Source organism: Anomaloglossus baeobatrachus, chromosome 6 (assembly GCF_048569485.1).
Source record: "Anomaloglossus baeobatrachus isolate aAnoBae1 chromosome 6, aAnoBae1.hap1, whole genome shotgun sequence".
In the NCBI taxonomy this organism is placed as follows: Eukaryota; Metazoa; Chordata; class Amphibia; order Anura; family Aromobatidae; genus Anomaloglossus; species Anomaloglossus baeobatrachus.
The window spans coordinates 253,155,287-253,169,555 of record NC_134358.1 but is presented as its reverse complement, the minus strand read 5'-3'; the positions used below and the strand labels follow the sequence as shown (position 1 = coordinate 253,169,555).

Here is a 14,269-nt window from a genome sequence, read left to right as displayed (position 1 = left end):
TTTGAGGTTGTTATTTTTAGTGTTTAGTTTATAAATTCCAAAGAGGTAAAATCCCCAGCAATTTGAATAGAGGTATTCGCTCCAGTGATTATCCAAGTTTCTCAACCCATTTTTTTTCTACTGCTGTTAGGTATTACAAAGGATTATACAAAATCACTAAACTGCTAACGTCTACGATAGTGTAGGGTATAAACCATACAGTGCTCTTCACCATCTATTGTCACTTCTGATGATCACAAACTGCTCAACTGCACAAATTCTGTGGAAGAAGATGGGAACTGATCTGCATGGCTCTTGTTTCCAAGGGAAAGCAATTCAGTGTGAAGAATAAAAGAGTAAAGGGAATCCTGGTTATAACATTCTCTGCACGTTGGATGAATGGGAAAGCCGGGAAACGCTGCCTACGGGTTTTGTTTTCATTCAGTTCTCTACTGACAATAGTGATCTTGTGAGTCGGATCAGACTAACTGCTTTTCAAAAGACAGACACCTTATACTACCTACTTTATAAACATTTAACACTTGGTACACTATAAGGGACACATCAGAAGACTCATTGTATTAAAAACGGACTCTTAAAATGTCAGGTAAGGAAACCAGTTTCATTTCTAGTTGACAGGTATGGATAATTTTTAGAATCATGTAGTTTCAAGTTTAATTTTACTGCTAAATCATACAGCTGTAAGGGTGCCAGTATTATGTTTTGCTTTATTGTAACTGCAGAATATCTGTGCGTGTGTGTATGTATGTATATATATATATATATATATATATATATACATATATATATATATATATATATATATATATATATATATATATATATATATATATATATATGAAATATGGGGCGACAGATCTAGAATTTTTGGCAATATGATATTCTGTAATGTACTGTATATTGTACAAGCACTTTATCCTACCATTGTAAGATTTTATTTAGTTTATATAAGGAAGATTATCTTTGATACATGAGAGGTGAGAGGAATTTACACTCTGATCACATGTATCATCAATAACACCATGAGGAAATCTGGCAGACCCCATTATATGTCATTGGGTTTTGTCTGCTATTGTTCTTGCATGTTATGTGATTGATCCAGTACTCATTTCATTTTTGCTTTTCTTTTGTAAGTACCATTTTTTTTTATTTTTCAGTTATTGTTTCAGTGCTTATTTTTTTTCAAAACATGTTGTCATTTTAATTAGAACCATTTCTACATCTTTCTAAATACCTTTTTATTCCATATTTACAGGGGTAAAGAGACCCAAAAACAGTAGCTTATTTTTTAGAATCTATTAAGAAAATTTGGGGTAAAAGTTGTGAAGGAAGATGTGGATGACAGGCTGTGATGGCTTCGTACTCCTTCCCCAGAGGGACTCAGTGTTTTTAAACCACATCAGGCGAGGTGTGCGAAACATGCAATTCTCTTCAGGGCAGCGTCCACCTCCCCGCAGCTGGTCACCGTCATAGATGTAGCAGATAGACACACGATACTGAAGTTCTCTTGGCAACATATCAGAGAACAGTTTATTTGATCTTTCACTTTCATGACAGACATGGACACACTTCTACGTTCTTGCTGCCACTTTCTCCCGGGGTACTCCATCTGGCTTATCCCGCTAACTGGGACCTAGTCCTCCAGCTACCGAGCCTATGCCGTTGCATCCGCCCCCTCTTATCTCTTCAGCTATCCGTGGTCCACTCACTGCCTCGAAAGTTTTCTAGTCCTTTGAATTCCTTTGTCCTTTCCAAGGTTCTCTCTACCCATTGGCCTTCTAGTTCCTGGACTCATTTAAAGGTACCGTCACACATAACGAGATCGCTAGCGAGATTGCTGCTGAGTCACGGTTTCTGTGACACAGTAGCAATCCCGTTAGCGATCTTGTTATGTGTGACATCTACCAGCGATCAGGCCCCTGCTGTGAGATTGCCAGTCGTTGCTGAATGTCCTGGACCATTTTCTTGAAAGGCGATGTCCTGCTGGGCAGGACACATCGTTGTGTTTGACACTGTGTGACAGGGTCACAGTGACTGCTGAGATCATTATACAGGTCGCTACTGCGACCTGTATCGTTCCTGCATCGTTGGTAAGGTCTGACTGTGTGACATCTCACCAGCGACCTCCCAGCGACTTACCAGCGATCTCTATCAGGTCGCATCGTTTTCGGGATCGCTGGTAAGTCGTTGTGTGTGACTGGGCCTTTAGCCTGTCCTGAGGTGAACCTCTGGGTTCACCTACAGGCCCAAGTTACAAGTCCACGTCCTTACTTCAGGAACCCCACTGCAAGGTCCATGTAGCTAACCAACCCATTGGCTATCTGCCACTCCTGTCACCTGGATTAAGCTCATTTCCAACCAGGACCTGTCTAATAGCACTAGATCTATAAAACCTACACCCTCAGCTTTCTTGGCTAAACAAATATATATATATATATATATATATATATATATATATATATATATATACTGTGTGTGTGTGTATATATATATATATATATATATATATATACACACAGTGCTGGCCAAAAGTATTGGCACCCCTGCAATTCTGTCAGAGAATACTCAGTTTATTCTTGAAAATTATTGCAATCACAAATTCTTTGGTATTATTATCTTCATTTAATTTGTCTTCAATGAAAAAAAAAAAAAATTGTCAAAAAAGCCAAATTGGATATAATTTCATTCCAAACATAAAAAAGGGGGTGGACAAAAGTATTGGCACTGTTTGAAAAATCATGTGATGCTTCTCTAATTTGTGTAAATAACAGCACCTGTAACTTACCTGTGGCACCTAACAGGTAACCTAACCTAACATACCTAACATATACACCTAACATACCTAAATCACACTTGCAGCCAGTTGACATGGATTAAAGTTGACTCAACCTCTGTCCTGTGTCCTTGTGTGTACCACATTGAGCATGGAGAAAATAAAGAAGCCCAAAAAACTGTCTGTGGACTTGAGAATCCAAATTGTAAGGAAGCATGAGCAATCTCAAGGCTACAAGTCCATCTCCAAAGACCTGAAAGTTCTTGTGTCTACGGTGCACAGTGTCATCAAGAAGTTTAAAGCCCATGGCACTGTGGCTAACCTCCCTAGATGTGGAAGGAAAAGAAAAATTGACGAGAGATTTCAACGCAAGATTGTGCGGATGGTGGATAAAGAACCTCGACTAACATCAAAACAAGTTCAAGCTGCCCTGCAGTCCAAGGGTACAACAGTGTCAACCCGTACTATCCGTCGGCGTCTGAATGAAAAGGGACTGTATAGTAGCATACCCAGGAAGACCCCACTTCTTACCCCGAGACATAAAAAAGCCAGGCTGGAGTTTGCCAAAACTTACCTGAGAAAGCCTAAAACGTTTCGGAAGAATGTTCTCTGGTCAGATGAGACAAAAGTAGAGCTTTTTGAGAAAAGCCATCAACATAGAGTTTACAGGAAAATAAAAGAGGCATTCAAAGAAAAGAACACGGTCCCTACAGTCAAACATGGCGGAGGTTCCCTGATGTTTTGGGGTTGCTTTGCTGCCTCTGGCACTGGACTGCTTGACCGTGTACATGGCATTAGGAAGTCTGAAGTCTACCAACAAATTTTGCAGCATAATGTAGGGCCCAGTGTGAGAAAGCTGGGTCTCCCTCAGAGGTCATGTGTCTTTCAGCAGGACAATGACCCAAAACACACTTCAAAAAGCACTAGAAAATGGTTTGAGAGAAAGCACTGGAGACTACTAAAGAAGCCAGCAATGAGTCCAGACCTGAATCCCATAGAACACCTGTGGAGAGATCTCAAAATGACAGTTTGGAGAAGGCACCCTTCAAATCTCAGGGACCTGGAGCAGTTTGCCAAAGAAGAATGGTCTAAAATTCCAGCAGAGCATTGTAAGAAACTTATTGATGGTTACCGGAAGCGGTTGTTCGCAGTTATTTTGGCTAAAGGTTGTGCAACCAAGTATTAGGCTAAGGCGGGCTTTGCACACTACGACATCGCAGGTGCGATGTCGGTGGGGTCAAATTGAAAATGACGTACTTCCGGCATCGCATGCGACATCGTAGTGTGTAAAGGCTCGATGATATGATTAACGAGCGCAAAAGCGTCGTAATCGTATCATCGGTGCAGCGTCGGCGTAATCCATGATGTTGTTCCTCGCTCCTGCGGCAGCACACATCGCTGTGGGTGAAGCTGCAGGAGCGAGGAACATCTCCTACCGGCGTCACTGCGGCTTCCGTAGGATATGCGGAAGGAAGGAGGTGGGCGGGATGTTTACATCCCGCTCATCTCCGCCCCTCCGCTCCTATTGGCCGCCTGCCGTGTGACGTCCTTAATAAGGAGGTGGGTCACCGGCCAGAGCGACGGTCGCAGGACAGGTGAGTCCATGTGAAGCTGCCGTAGCGATAATGTTCGCTACGGCAGCTATCACAAGGATATCACAGTTGTGACGGGGGCGGGGACTATCGCGCTCGGCATCGCAGCATCGGCTTGCGATGTCGTAGTGTGCAAAGTGCCCCTAAGGGTGCCAATACCTTTGTCTGGCCCATTTTTGGAGTTTTGTGTGAAATGATCAACGATTTGATTTTTGTTTCATTCTCTTTTGTGTTTTTTCATTGTAAGCAAAATAAATGAAGATAATAATACCAAAGAATTTATGATTGCAATCATTTTCAAGAAGAAACTGAGTATTATCTGACAGAATTGCAGAGGTGCCAATACTTTTGGCCAGCACTGATATATATATATATATATATATATATACACCATTAATACAGTTATATTACTCTACACATTATGCAATAAAACAGTTCTACATTGGATTTTCGACAGCTAGATAGCGCCAACCACTACACACTACACAATTTCGGTTCTGCTGCATCGAGAATCCACCTCCTCTAGGACCAGAACTTCTAGCACATTCTCTATAAACTGCAACATATATACAATACATTCCGCATAAAACACATAGTATAGCATAAAATAGAGTAGGAGTGGGGGTTAGTGCCACCACCTCCTACAGTTGCGTCATTTGAACTTTTATTTTTAAAATATTTTTTACACAGTTCAAGGCTGGAGCACGTTCTTCCATTCCCGATCAGGAACATTTTGGGATTTCTCATTCCTAGGATTTTAAGAGTTCTAAATAGATATTCAAAGAATTTTTGCATTTTTCTTTTTTTCGTGATATGTGGGGTTTCATTTTTTGTTATTTTATTTTTTTTATTCTTTAATTATATAGCCACAAAATATTTTGCAACACTTTACAATTGAGTGGGGACATGTAAAGACAAAAAAAGACATTACAAAGTTTAACAGTTACAGGAGGAGTGAGGGCCCTATTTGCAAGCTCACAATTTTTAAAGAAATGGGGGGGGGTGGCATTTGAGAGTAGATAGTGCTTTCCAGGTATGGTCCAGCCTCACTATAATAAATAGGGGTTTTCATTTAATGGTGATGGTCATCAGCCAGTATCTCTAAATACAGACAAAAAAGACTGACTGCACTCCTCCTCAACCTGACGTGTGAACAGGTGCATAACTGAACATGACATAAAATACAAAAAAACAGTTTGCACTCTGATAATGCTAAAGTATGGAAACCATGAATATGTGAACATGGACCTGCATTACTGCGAAGGAAAATCTGAGAAAAATGAGATATTTAGCATATATAAATGGCCATTTGTATATCTGCCCAGTTGCCCCTTCACGGCATATCTCGTAACTGGGTCCCTGACGCTATGCTGAAGCCTCTCTCTAGGTTAAAAACCTCCTGTGTATGGGCAAGTAGGAACCTGCTATATAGGATAAGATTACCTGTGGCAACTGGGGGAAGGGTGCACGGTCAGAAGGTATGACCCTCTTCATATAGACAAAAAAGACTGACTGCACTCCTCGACCTGACGTGTGAACAGGTGCATAACTGAACATGACATAAGATACAAAAAAACAGTTTGCACTCTGATAATGCTAAAGTATGGAAACCATGAATATGTGAACATGGACCTGCATTACTGCGAAGGAAAATCTGAGAAAAAAGCGTCAGGGACCCAGTTACGAGATATGCCGTGAAGGGGCAACTGGGCAGATATACAAATGGCCATTTATATATGCTAAATATCTCATTTTTCTCAGATTTTCCTTCGCAGTAATGCAGGTCCATGTTCACATATTCATGGTTTCCATACTTTAGCATTATCAGAGTGCAAACTGTTTTTTTGTATTTTATGTCATGTTCAGTTATGCACCTGTTCACACGTCAGATCGAGGAGTGCAGTCAGTCTTTTTTGTCTATATGAAGAGGGTCATACCTTCTGACCGTGCACCCTTCCCCCAGTTGCCACAGGTAATCTTATCCTATATAGCAGGTTCCTACTTGCCCATACACAGGAGGTTTTTAACCTAGAGAGAGGCTTCAGCATAGCGTCAGGGACCCAGTTACGAGATATGCCGTGAAGGGGCAACTGGGCAGATATACAAATGGCCATTTATATATGCTAAATATCTCATTTTTCTCAGATTTTCCTTCGCAGTAATGCAGGTCCATGTTCACATATTCATGGTTTCCATACTTTAGCATTATCAGAGTGCAAACTGTTTTTTTGTTTAGTATCTCTAAATACAGCTACCAAGTGCTTTTGGGTGCATAAAGAATGTGGAGGCAGATGAATAGGGGAGACCAGATTATGAGGAAAAATGAGAAAGGGGGAAAAGGGAAGAGTTTGATTAGTAAAGTGAGGTGATAGTCCTGTCTAAAGACATTTGTTTTTAAATCATGCTTAAAAATGTGTGGGTTAGGTATTAATTAGGTCATCTGGGGTAGTGCATTCCAGAAAATTGCCGCACTATGAGAGTAGTTTTGAAAATGGAAGTGGAAGGTTCAGATTATGAAGGATGTTAGTGTTAGGTGAGTCATGGAATGATAGAGATGAGGGAGGAGATGTATGATGGTGCAGAACTGTGGAGAGCATTGTGGGTTAGTAAGATAAGTTTATATTGTACTCTGTAGTGGTTGATTAACCTGTGCAATGACTGGCACAAGGTGGAGGCATCAGTGTAGCGACTGGATAGAAATATAATTCTGGCTGCCGCATTCATGACATATTAGTGCAGGTTGTAGGACGAGAAGAAGCAAGGAGCCTGGTATCTTCTTCTGTGACAGGTTCAAAGATGGAAAGTGAATTTCAGGTGGGGAAGGGAAGTATGCTCAAGCTCGGAGGAGTTTGGGTGAAAACATCCTGACTGATACGGTTGACTTTTTTCTTGGAATAAGTGGCCAGATCATCAGTGCTCAGGTTGATGATGGGAGCCTGTATTTTAAGGCTCAGAAAATAGTCATTGTGGATTGTCATATAGTGATGTGATGAGTGTAGTGAAGTAGGCTTGTTTGGCCAGATTGAGAGTAGAGTTATGAGTTTTGAGCACAAATTTATAGGGGATGAAGTCTTCTGTTGAAAGTGATTTTCTCCACTGATGTTCAGCACACCTGGAGCACTGCTGGAGAAAAAAAGTGTGTGCAACGTGTGCCAGGGGCTGCTGCTGTCTGTGCTGGGTTTCTTTCTACGGTTAGGTGCTGGTCATTTTACAATGTCCTATTATAATGTGACAATGCTTAGTCTGGACAGGAGAGGGATGAGCTCAGCGCAAAGGATGACTGTTCATAATTTGCTGGGCATTGATGTTACATAGATTTCTGTAAGTGTAATAAGTTGTTGTGTCCTGAGCGGTGCGAGAGTTCTTGACAATGAAAGAAAAAAAGATTGTGGTCAGAAAGCGGGAGAGAGGAATAAGTAAAGTCAGGTGCTAAATAGTGCTAAAAATCTTGGATTGAACATTCAAAAGATAAGTTTCATGGTCAAGGGTTATCAGGGTGAGAAAGGTTCAAACACTGGGCAGTAAGGGCACCGCGCTCCTTCGCCAATGACACTCTATGTATGGGTGTAGCTTTGGGTGGGGTGCATGACACTTACTGCTTTCTTCAGGCTTGTGTCCATCACCCCACTGTCGGTCCTCATCGTAGACGAAATAGTAACACACACAACACCAGAGTTCACTTGGAAACCAAACGTGTTCAGTTTATTCTTCTCACTGTTATGGCTGACATCAGCTCATCTTTTCCAAGTTCTGTTTCTACTTTTTCTTGACCTGTCCCCCGCTATCGCAATCAAGGTGCCAGGTTTGTGTCCTTTCCCCCTCTTTCTTGCACCTTCGTCCGCTTCTGGGCCCCGATAGCTGTCTAGTCACATGACTCTCTAACCAACCGGGGCAATCCATAGGCTCCAGACCTCTTGAAGTTACCTCTAGGTTCCCTGACTGGCCCTGACACCATGGCCACATTTTCTGTTACTCAAAGCTTATCCAGAACTGGCACCCCTCGAAGCCCATCCTGCTAACCATGCCTCTTGCCAACTGCCACTCCTCCCTTCCATTGACTTAACCCTATCTGACTAACATCTGCTCTGGTATGGGTCTGCCAGTAGATGGCCTCCTATTATAGCCCTGTGTACTAACCCAGGTCTGTTATTTACAATATTAGAATTCACATATACATTTATCGTATTCAACAGCACATAAAACCTTTATATTCATGGGGCAAAGCCCCCTCTTTCTACAAGGGTACCAATGAATCCTTCCAGTAGATCTCCCACCATCCTCATCCTTGTTAGTTGTGGCATACTCGGTGATTTGCTTACTATGCGGCCACTTATATTAAGGCTATGTTCACACAAAGTTATTTTAGGTGTTCAAAAAGAGCAAGTTTTTTTTAAAGAAAACAGCTTGAGAAAAAACTCGTTTTTTTACAATGAGTTTAGCACTAGAACTACTGGACTCATGACACCTATATAGAAATACATGGTGCAAAGTAGTCAAAATGACTACCTCAGTAGTTCTAGTGTTAATGAACAATTAGGCAGTTTCGACAAAAGAACAGTCAAAGAAAACGTTCAAGCAAAGAAGGCGCTTAGTTGAAGCTGAGTTAGAGAGAAGTTATCTTGACAGGAAACTGCTGAGACAACATGGGATCAGAAAAAAAAACATTCAAGCCCTGATTCATCAGCACTAACGTTGTGCACGCTGGTCTTGACCAAAGGATGGGGTAAAATGAGAGGTGCCTGATTCACTAACAAGAGGCACATGTCTCAATTTTCTAAGGCACGATGTGGCTTCGCAAAAAATCTAACTCCCGTCAGTCAATGCTGGAGGCCATTGAGGGAAAGATTGGGAGATTTTGATTGTACAGGGCTGATAAGAGACATATCAAGAGCTCAGAGAAAAATCACAAAACTTTGACCATGATATGCAGGATAAGTCTACAGGAAGTGATCAGCAGTGCTCACTTCCTGTTGATTAACTCATTTGTCTGAAGGTGGGGAGAGAAAAGTCGTCAGTGATTAGACACAGAGCTCGCGTGACGTCACAACCTAACGTAAGCCCTGGCAACGTGAACCCCAACACCGATCAAACAGCAGCGGGACGCGAGGTGAGTATAAGCTATTTTATTTTAATTGGAGGAAACATAGGGAATGAGAATTGGTTGTCCTAGTAGTGGACAACACCTTTAAGTAACACTCCTACTGTTTTTCAAAATTATATAAATTATATTTACAGGTATTTTTTTAGTTAATTGTGGTAGTTTATATCATACAACATTATACTGTACCTCAAAATCAAATTTATAAACTTAAATTTATTTAAGTATATGTTTGTCAAAAAGGGGGTCACCATTAGGGATACTGTTCTTATTTGGACCTGTGGCAATTATCTGATCATTGGGCTGTATGAAACAAAAGAGTTATATTCATGATGCAACCCATTTACAATTTAACTTAACAATATTGGAGACCGCCATTCCCACCGTCATCCACTATTGCACACAAATGAGGAGTTTGACATTGTGATGCTCTCTAGAAAATTGTCTTGCATAGCATGTGAATACCACCTTATAACTAAGGTAGCCTAATTAGACTAAAGCTACAGAAAATGGTAACGCTGCATGATAAAGCAAAGGTATAGAGTTAGCAGAAAGAGTGTGGCTTTGTATGTTTTGTGCAGAAACCACCTGAATGTTTTTTTAATTATCACATTTTCAATCTTTTTGTTTTCACTTTTGTCCATAGGCAAAAATGTTTTGATTGTGTATGCTCACCAGGAGCCAAAATCAATGAACGGTTCATTGAAAAATGTTGCAGTTGATGTTCTCAGTAAGATGGGATGCAGTGTTACAGTCTCTGATCTATATGCTATGCAGTTTAATGCAGCAGCAACCAGAAATGACATTACAGGTCAGTCCTATTTGTGTATTTTAGAACGATATAGAACCATTTAAGAAGGAATTTATTAAGAAGTTTGTTTAAAATAAATAACCAATTTTATTTAAACTAGAAAAGAACCTGCAAAAGAAAAATTAACACACCTGAGGTCACTGGTCACTTTTGCAGGTTCTTATCTAGCCCAAATAAAAGGTCAGGATTGACACAAAAGAGGCAGAAATTTAGATTAGGACCCAGTTGAGAGTTATACCTTGGCGTGGTAACTGGGCTCAAGTAAATTTGGCCAATTTTATTTGCAAAATAACTAATTTTTTTCTCAAAACATTTTTTTATGTTTTCTGGGCAGCAATGCATATTCCCATTTCAATATTCACTATTTACAATCTTCAGTTATTTTTCCCTCCCCTTTACTTGCGTGCAACTGTTATTTTTGGATAATGTATGCTATGTTCAGTTTGCACCAGTTCAGACCTTCAGTTTTGGAAGTGCTGGCAATTCTTCTATTTTGTAACATTTAACTGGCCAGAAGTCAGAAGTTATGTTACAAGCTCCCAATACAAGTCTATGAGAACCAGAACTATAGAGTTGTATTGAGTTGTGACTTAAGGTGCGCTCCATGAAACACTAAAGCAACTGGCAGGACGCAAATCAATGGAGCAGCGGCGATAACTGGAGAAGATGGCTGCAGGTGAATATAATACAGGGGACAGGGGACTTAAATTTAAAGAGAACCAATCATCAGGATTTTCGTATATAACCTAAAGCTAGTGCTATACCGGCACTATCAGGCTGCTTATCTACATACCATTAGTGGTCAGCTCGGATGTTTAGGCTTTCAAATCCAAGAAAGTGAAGTTTAAAAATTCATCAGCTTTTTGAGTGACAGTTTCACCGCAGCAGATAATAGCAGGGTGGGTTATGCACATGGATTCCTTCCCCCCTGACTGTTCTTCCTCCCTCTCTCTCTGGCTCTATGCTAATTTTTCTATTTAGTAAGATGGCATTGGAGTTTGCACCTGCGCATAGCTTTTATTCTGGCGCCATCTTTCTGAAGCCCGTGTTACCCCGTTATTATATTCTTGTGGCTGAGAGGGCGGCGTGCGCCCTCACTTCTTCAGCTCTCATTGTGCGGGAGCGCACGCGGTCACAACAGAAGTGGAGATAAGCTGATCTTAGCGATTAGCTGCAGAATAGGAAAACATGCCGCCCCCGGACACCTGGTAACAGGGAGTAACACGGACTGCAGAAAGATGGCACCGGAGATAAGCGCTATGCGCAGGAGCCAACTCCAATGCCATCTTACTGAATAGAAAAATTAGCATAGAGCTAGAGAGAGAGGGAGGAACAACAGTCAGGGGGGCAGGAATCCATGTGCATAACCCACCCTGCTATGATCTGCTGCGGTGCAACTGTTACCCAAAAAGCTGATGAATTTTTAAACTTCACTTTCTTGGATTTGAAAGCTTAAACATCCGAGCTGACCACTAATGTTATGTAGATAAGCAGCCTGATAGTGCCGGTATAGCACTGGCTTTACCTTATATACGAAAATCCTGATGATTGATTCCCTTTAGGCTATGTGCGCACTGGGAAATGGAATTTTCTTGAGAAAATTCCGCATGCTCTCAAAGATTACCGCACCCGCGGTAAAAAACCGCGGGAAACCGCACCCGAAAACCGCATGCGGTTTGCCGCGGTTTGTTGCGGTTTTACCGTGGTATTATTTGCGGTATTGCCGCGGTTTTGCCGCGTGCGGGTTGGGATGTGCTTTATTGCATTCAATGCAATAAAGCACATTGAAAAAAAAAAAAAAAGTCATTTAATTCTGAGATAGTGGATAGACAGAAGAATAGATAGAGGGATAGATAGATAGACAGACAGAGGGATAGATAGATAGATGACAGATCGCTGCATTTCCCACGGTCGGCAGTGAGTTCACATTACCGGCCGTGGGAAATGACCGGTAATTACCTCTGCTGTCTGCTGCATTCATTCAGCGCTGTGTCTGTGACAGTCGCGGCTGGATGGAAGCAGCGCAGGACCTGTGGATTACGCCGAAGCTTTGGTGCGGGAGCGGTTAATAAAATGGTGAACGAGGCTTGTTTGTTTTATTTAAAATAAAGGATTTTTCGGTGTCTGTGTTTTTTCACTTTACTTATGGGTTGATCATGTCAGCTGTCTCATAAACGCTGCCATGATCAAGCCTGGAGTTAATGGCGGTGGTCCCCCACCATCATTAACCCCTTGTATTACCTTGCTGCCACTGCTACACGGCGGCAAGAAGAGCCGAGGACACGCCGGTGCTGCCGCATAATGTATGCGACAGTGCCGGGGCAGCTGCGGCTGATATTCTCGGCTGCGGGAGGGGGAGTGAAGCGGGGGACATTAACCCTGCCCCTCTCCCTCCCCAGCCTGAGGATACCGGGCCGCCGCTGTGTGCTTACCTCGGCTGGAAGGTAAATATGCAGCGGAGCCCACGTTCTTTGTTTTCTATATTTCCGATTTCTTTCTATGTGTGTTCTATGTGTCTGTGATGTCTATCTGTGTCTGTGTCTGTGATGTGTTTGTGTTTACTCTCTGCTTTGCTTCCTCTTCCTGTAATGACATCACTTCCCTGCAAACCGCAGACAAGCGATGTACATTACCGGAGGTAAACCGCGAAATACCGCAGGGAATAACGCAGGAAAACGCAGTGAACCGCACAGAATTTGCTGCCTGCGTTATTCCCTGCGGGATTTCATGATTAACATTGGAGTCAATGGAGTGAAATCCCGCAGCGATGTGCGGAAAAGAAGTGACATGCACTTGTTTTTGCTGCGGGATTCCCGCAGCAAAACATGCAGCTGTCAAATTCCGCCCAGTGCGCACAGGATTTTTTTTCTCCATAGGATTTGCTGGTGATTCACTGCAGAGATGTTATGAACATTTTCTCCAGCGAAACATGCAGCAAATCCGCGGAAAATCCGCGGCAAAATCCGGTAAGTGCGCACAGGGCCTTAAAGCACCACTCCAGCACTGAAATTAGAAAAAACAAACCTCTGGAGTGGTGCTTTAAATGATCTTTCGCTGTTTCTTAAGCAAAGATGTAGACCATAGAAAAAAATGGCTTGCAGCATCTTGTACCTTTCCTACTATTAAAATAATATGCACATCCAGCCAAACATGCGTTTTTTGAGTGGAGTTGAAGTAGATAAGTGCCAGATGAGAGACATTTGTCTGGAAGATATATACGGTAGTTATCCATTTCAGGTTTGGACGCCTGAAGCCTCATTCAGAAGTCCATAATTTTTGCATTTATTTTTACCATCAATGTTTACTCATTGACTTTCGCTAATTAATAAATTACAAAGCTTCTCCCTATTCATTACAATGTTAATCACGGACAGCACATGGAGGGTATACTAATGCCAGCTGTGATTTTCACAGACCCATAGACTTTCATGGGTAATTTTGATCTATAAATCAGATAAGAAATGGAAAAGTCACCTTGATTTTTTGTGGGCCACTCAAACCGCGGGCATGTGAACAGTTCCATTGCTGGAAATGGGTACATGTTTTTTTGTGAAAATCACAGATAGAACATGTACATGACTCACGGACATCTGAATGAGGCCTCATTATGATTTTTCAAATGATTTCTCGTTGTGGGTGTGTAGTGAGGAGGAATAGGGGGCAGAAACCCTTACTTTATTGATAAGACTCCCAGTAATCAGTCATTTTTTTCAGTTATCTTGTGGATAAGTTATGAATGCCCATTGTGGAACATACACCTTTAATACAACTTTAACTGTGGCCTAATGCGGGCGTCACATGAGACGATCTATCGTGCAATCGCACAAGCGATCGCACCCGCCCCCGTCATTTGTGCGTCACGGGCAATTAGTTGCCCATGGCGCACAAAGTCGTTTACCCCCGTCACATGCACTTACCTGCTGAGCGACGTCCCTGGGGGCGGCGAACATCCACTTCCTGAAGGGGAGGGATGTTCGGCGTCACAGCGACGTCAC

At 42.0% G+C, this 14,269-nt stretch overlaps 1 protein-coding gene across 2 annotated transcripts in view; it reads left to right on the top strand.

Annotated features, from left to right (window-relative positions):
- Positions 1-344: 344 nt before the first annotated feature.
- The window catches only part of NQO2 (N-ribosyldihydronicotinamide:quinone dehydrogenase 2), a 57,440-nt gene continuing 43,515 nt past the window's right edge, over positions 345-14,269 (top strand). For both annotated transcript variants that reach the window (XM_075314811.1, XM_075314810.1), the window contains exons 1-2: positions 345-586; positions 10,110-10,274. In XM_075314811.1, the coding sequence (XP_075170926.1) occupies positions 580-586; positions 10,110-10,274 (172 nt within the window). In that variant the 5' untranslated portion in view covers positions 345-579. The remainder of the gene's footprint in view (positions 587-10,109; positions 10,275-14,269) is intronic.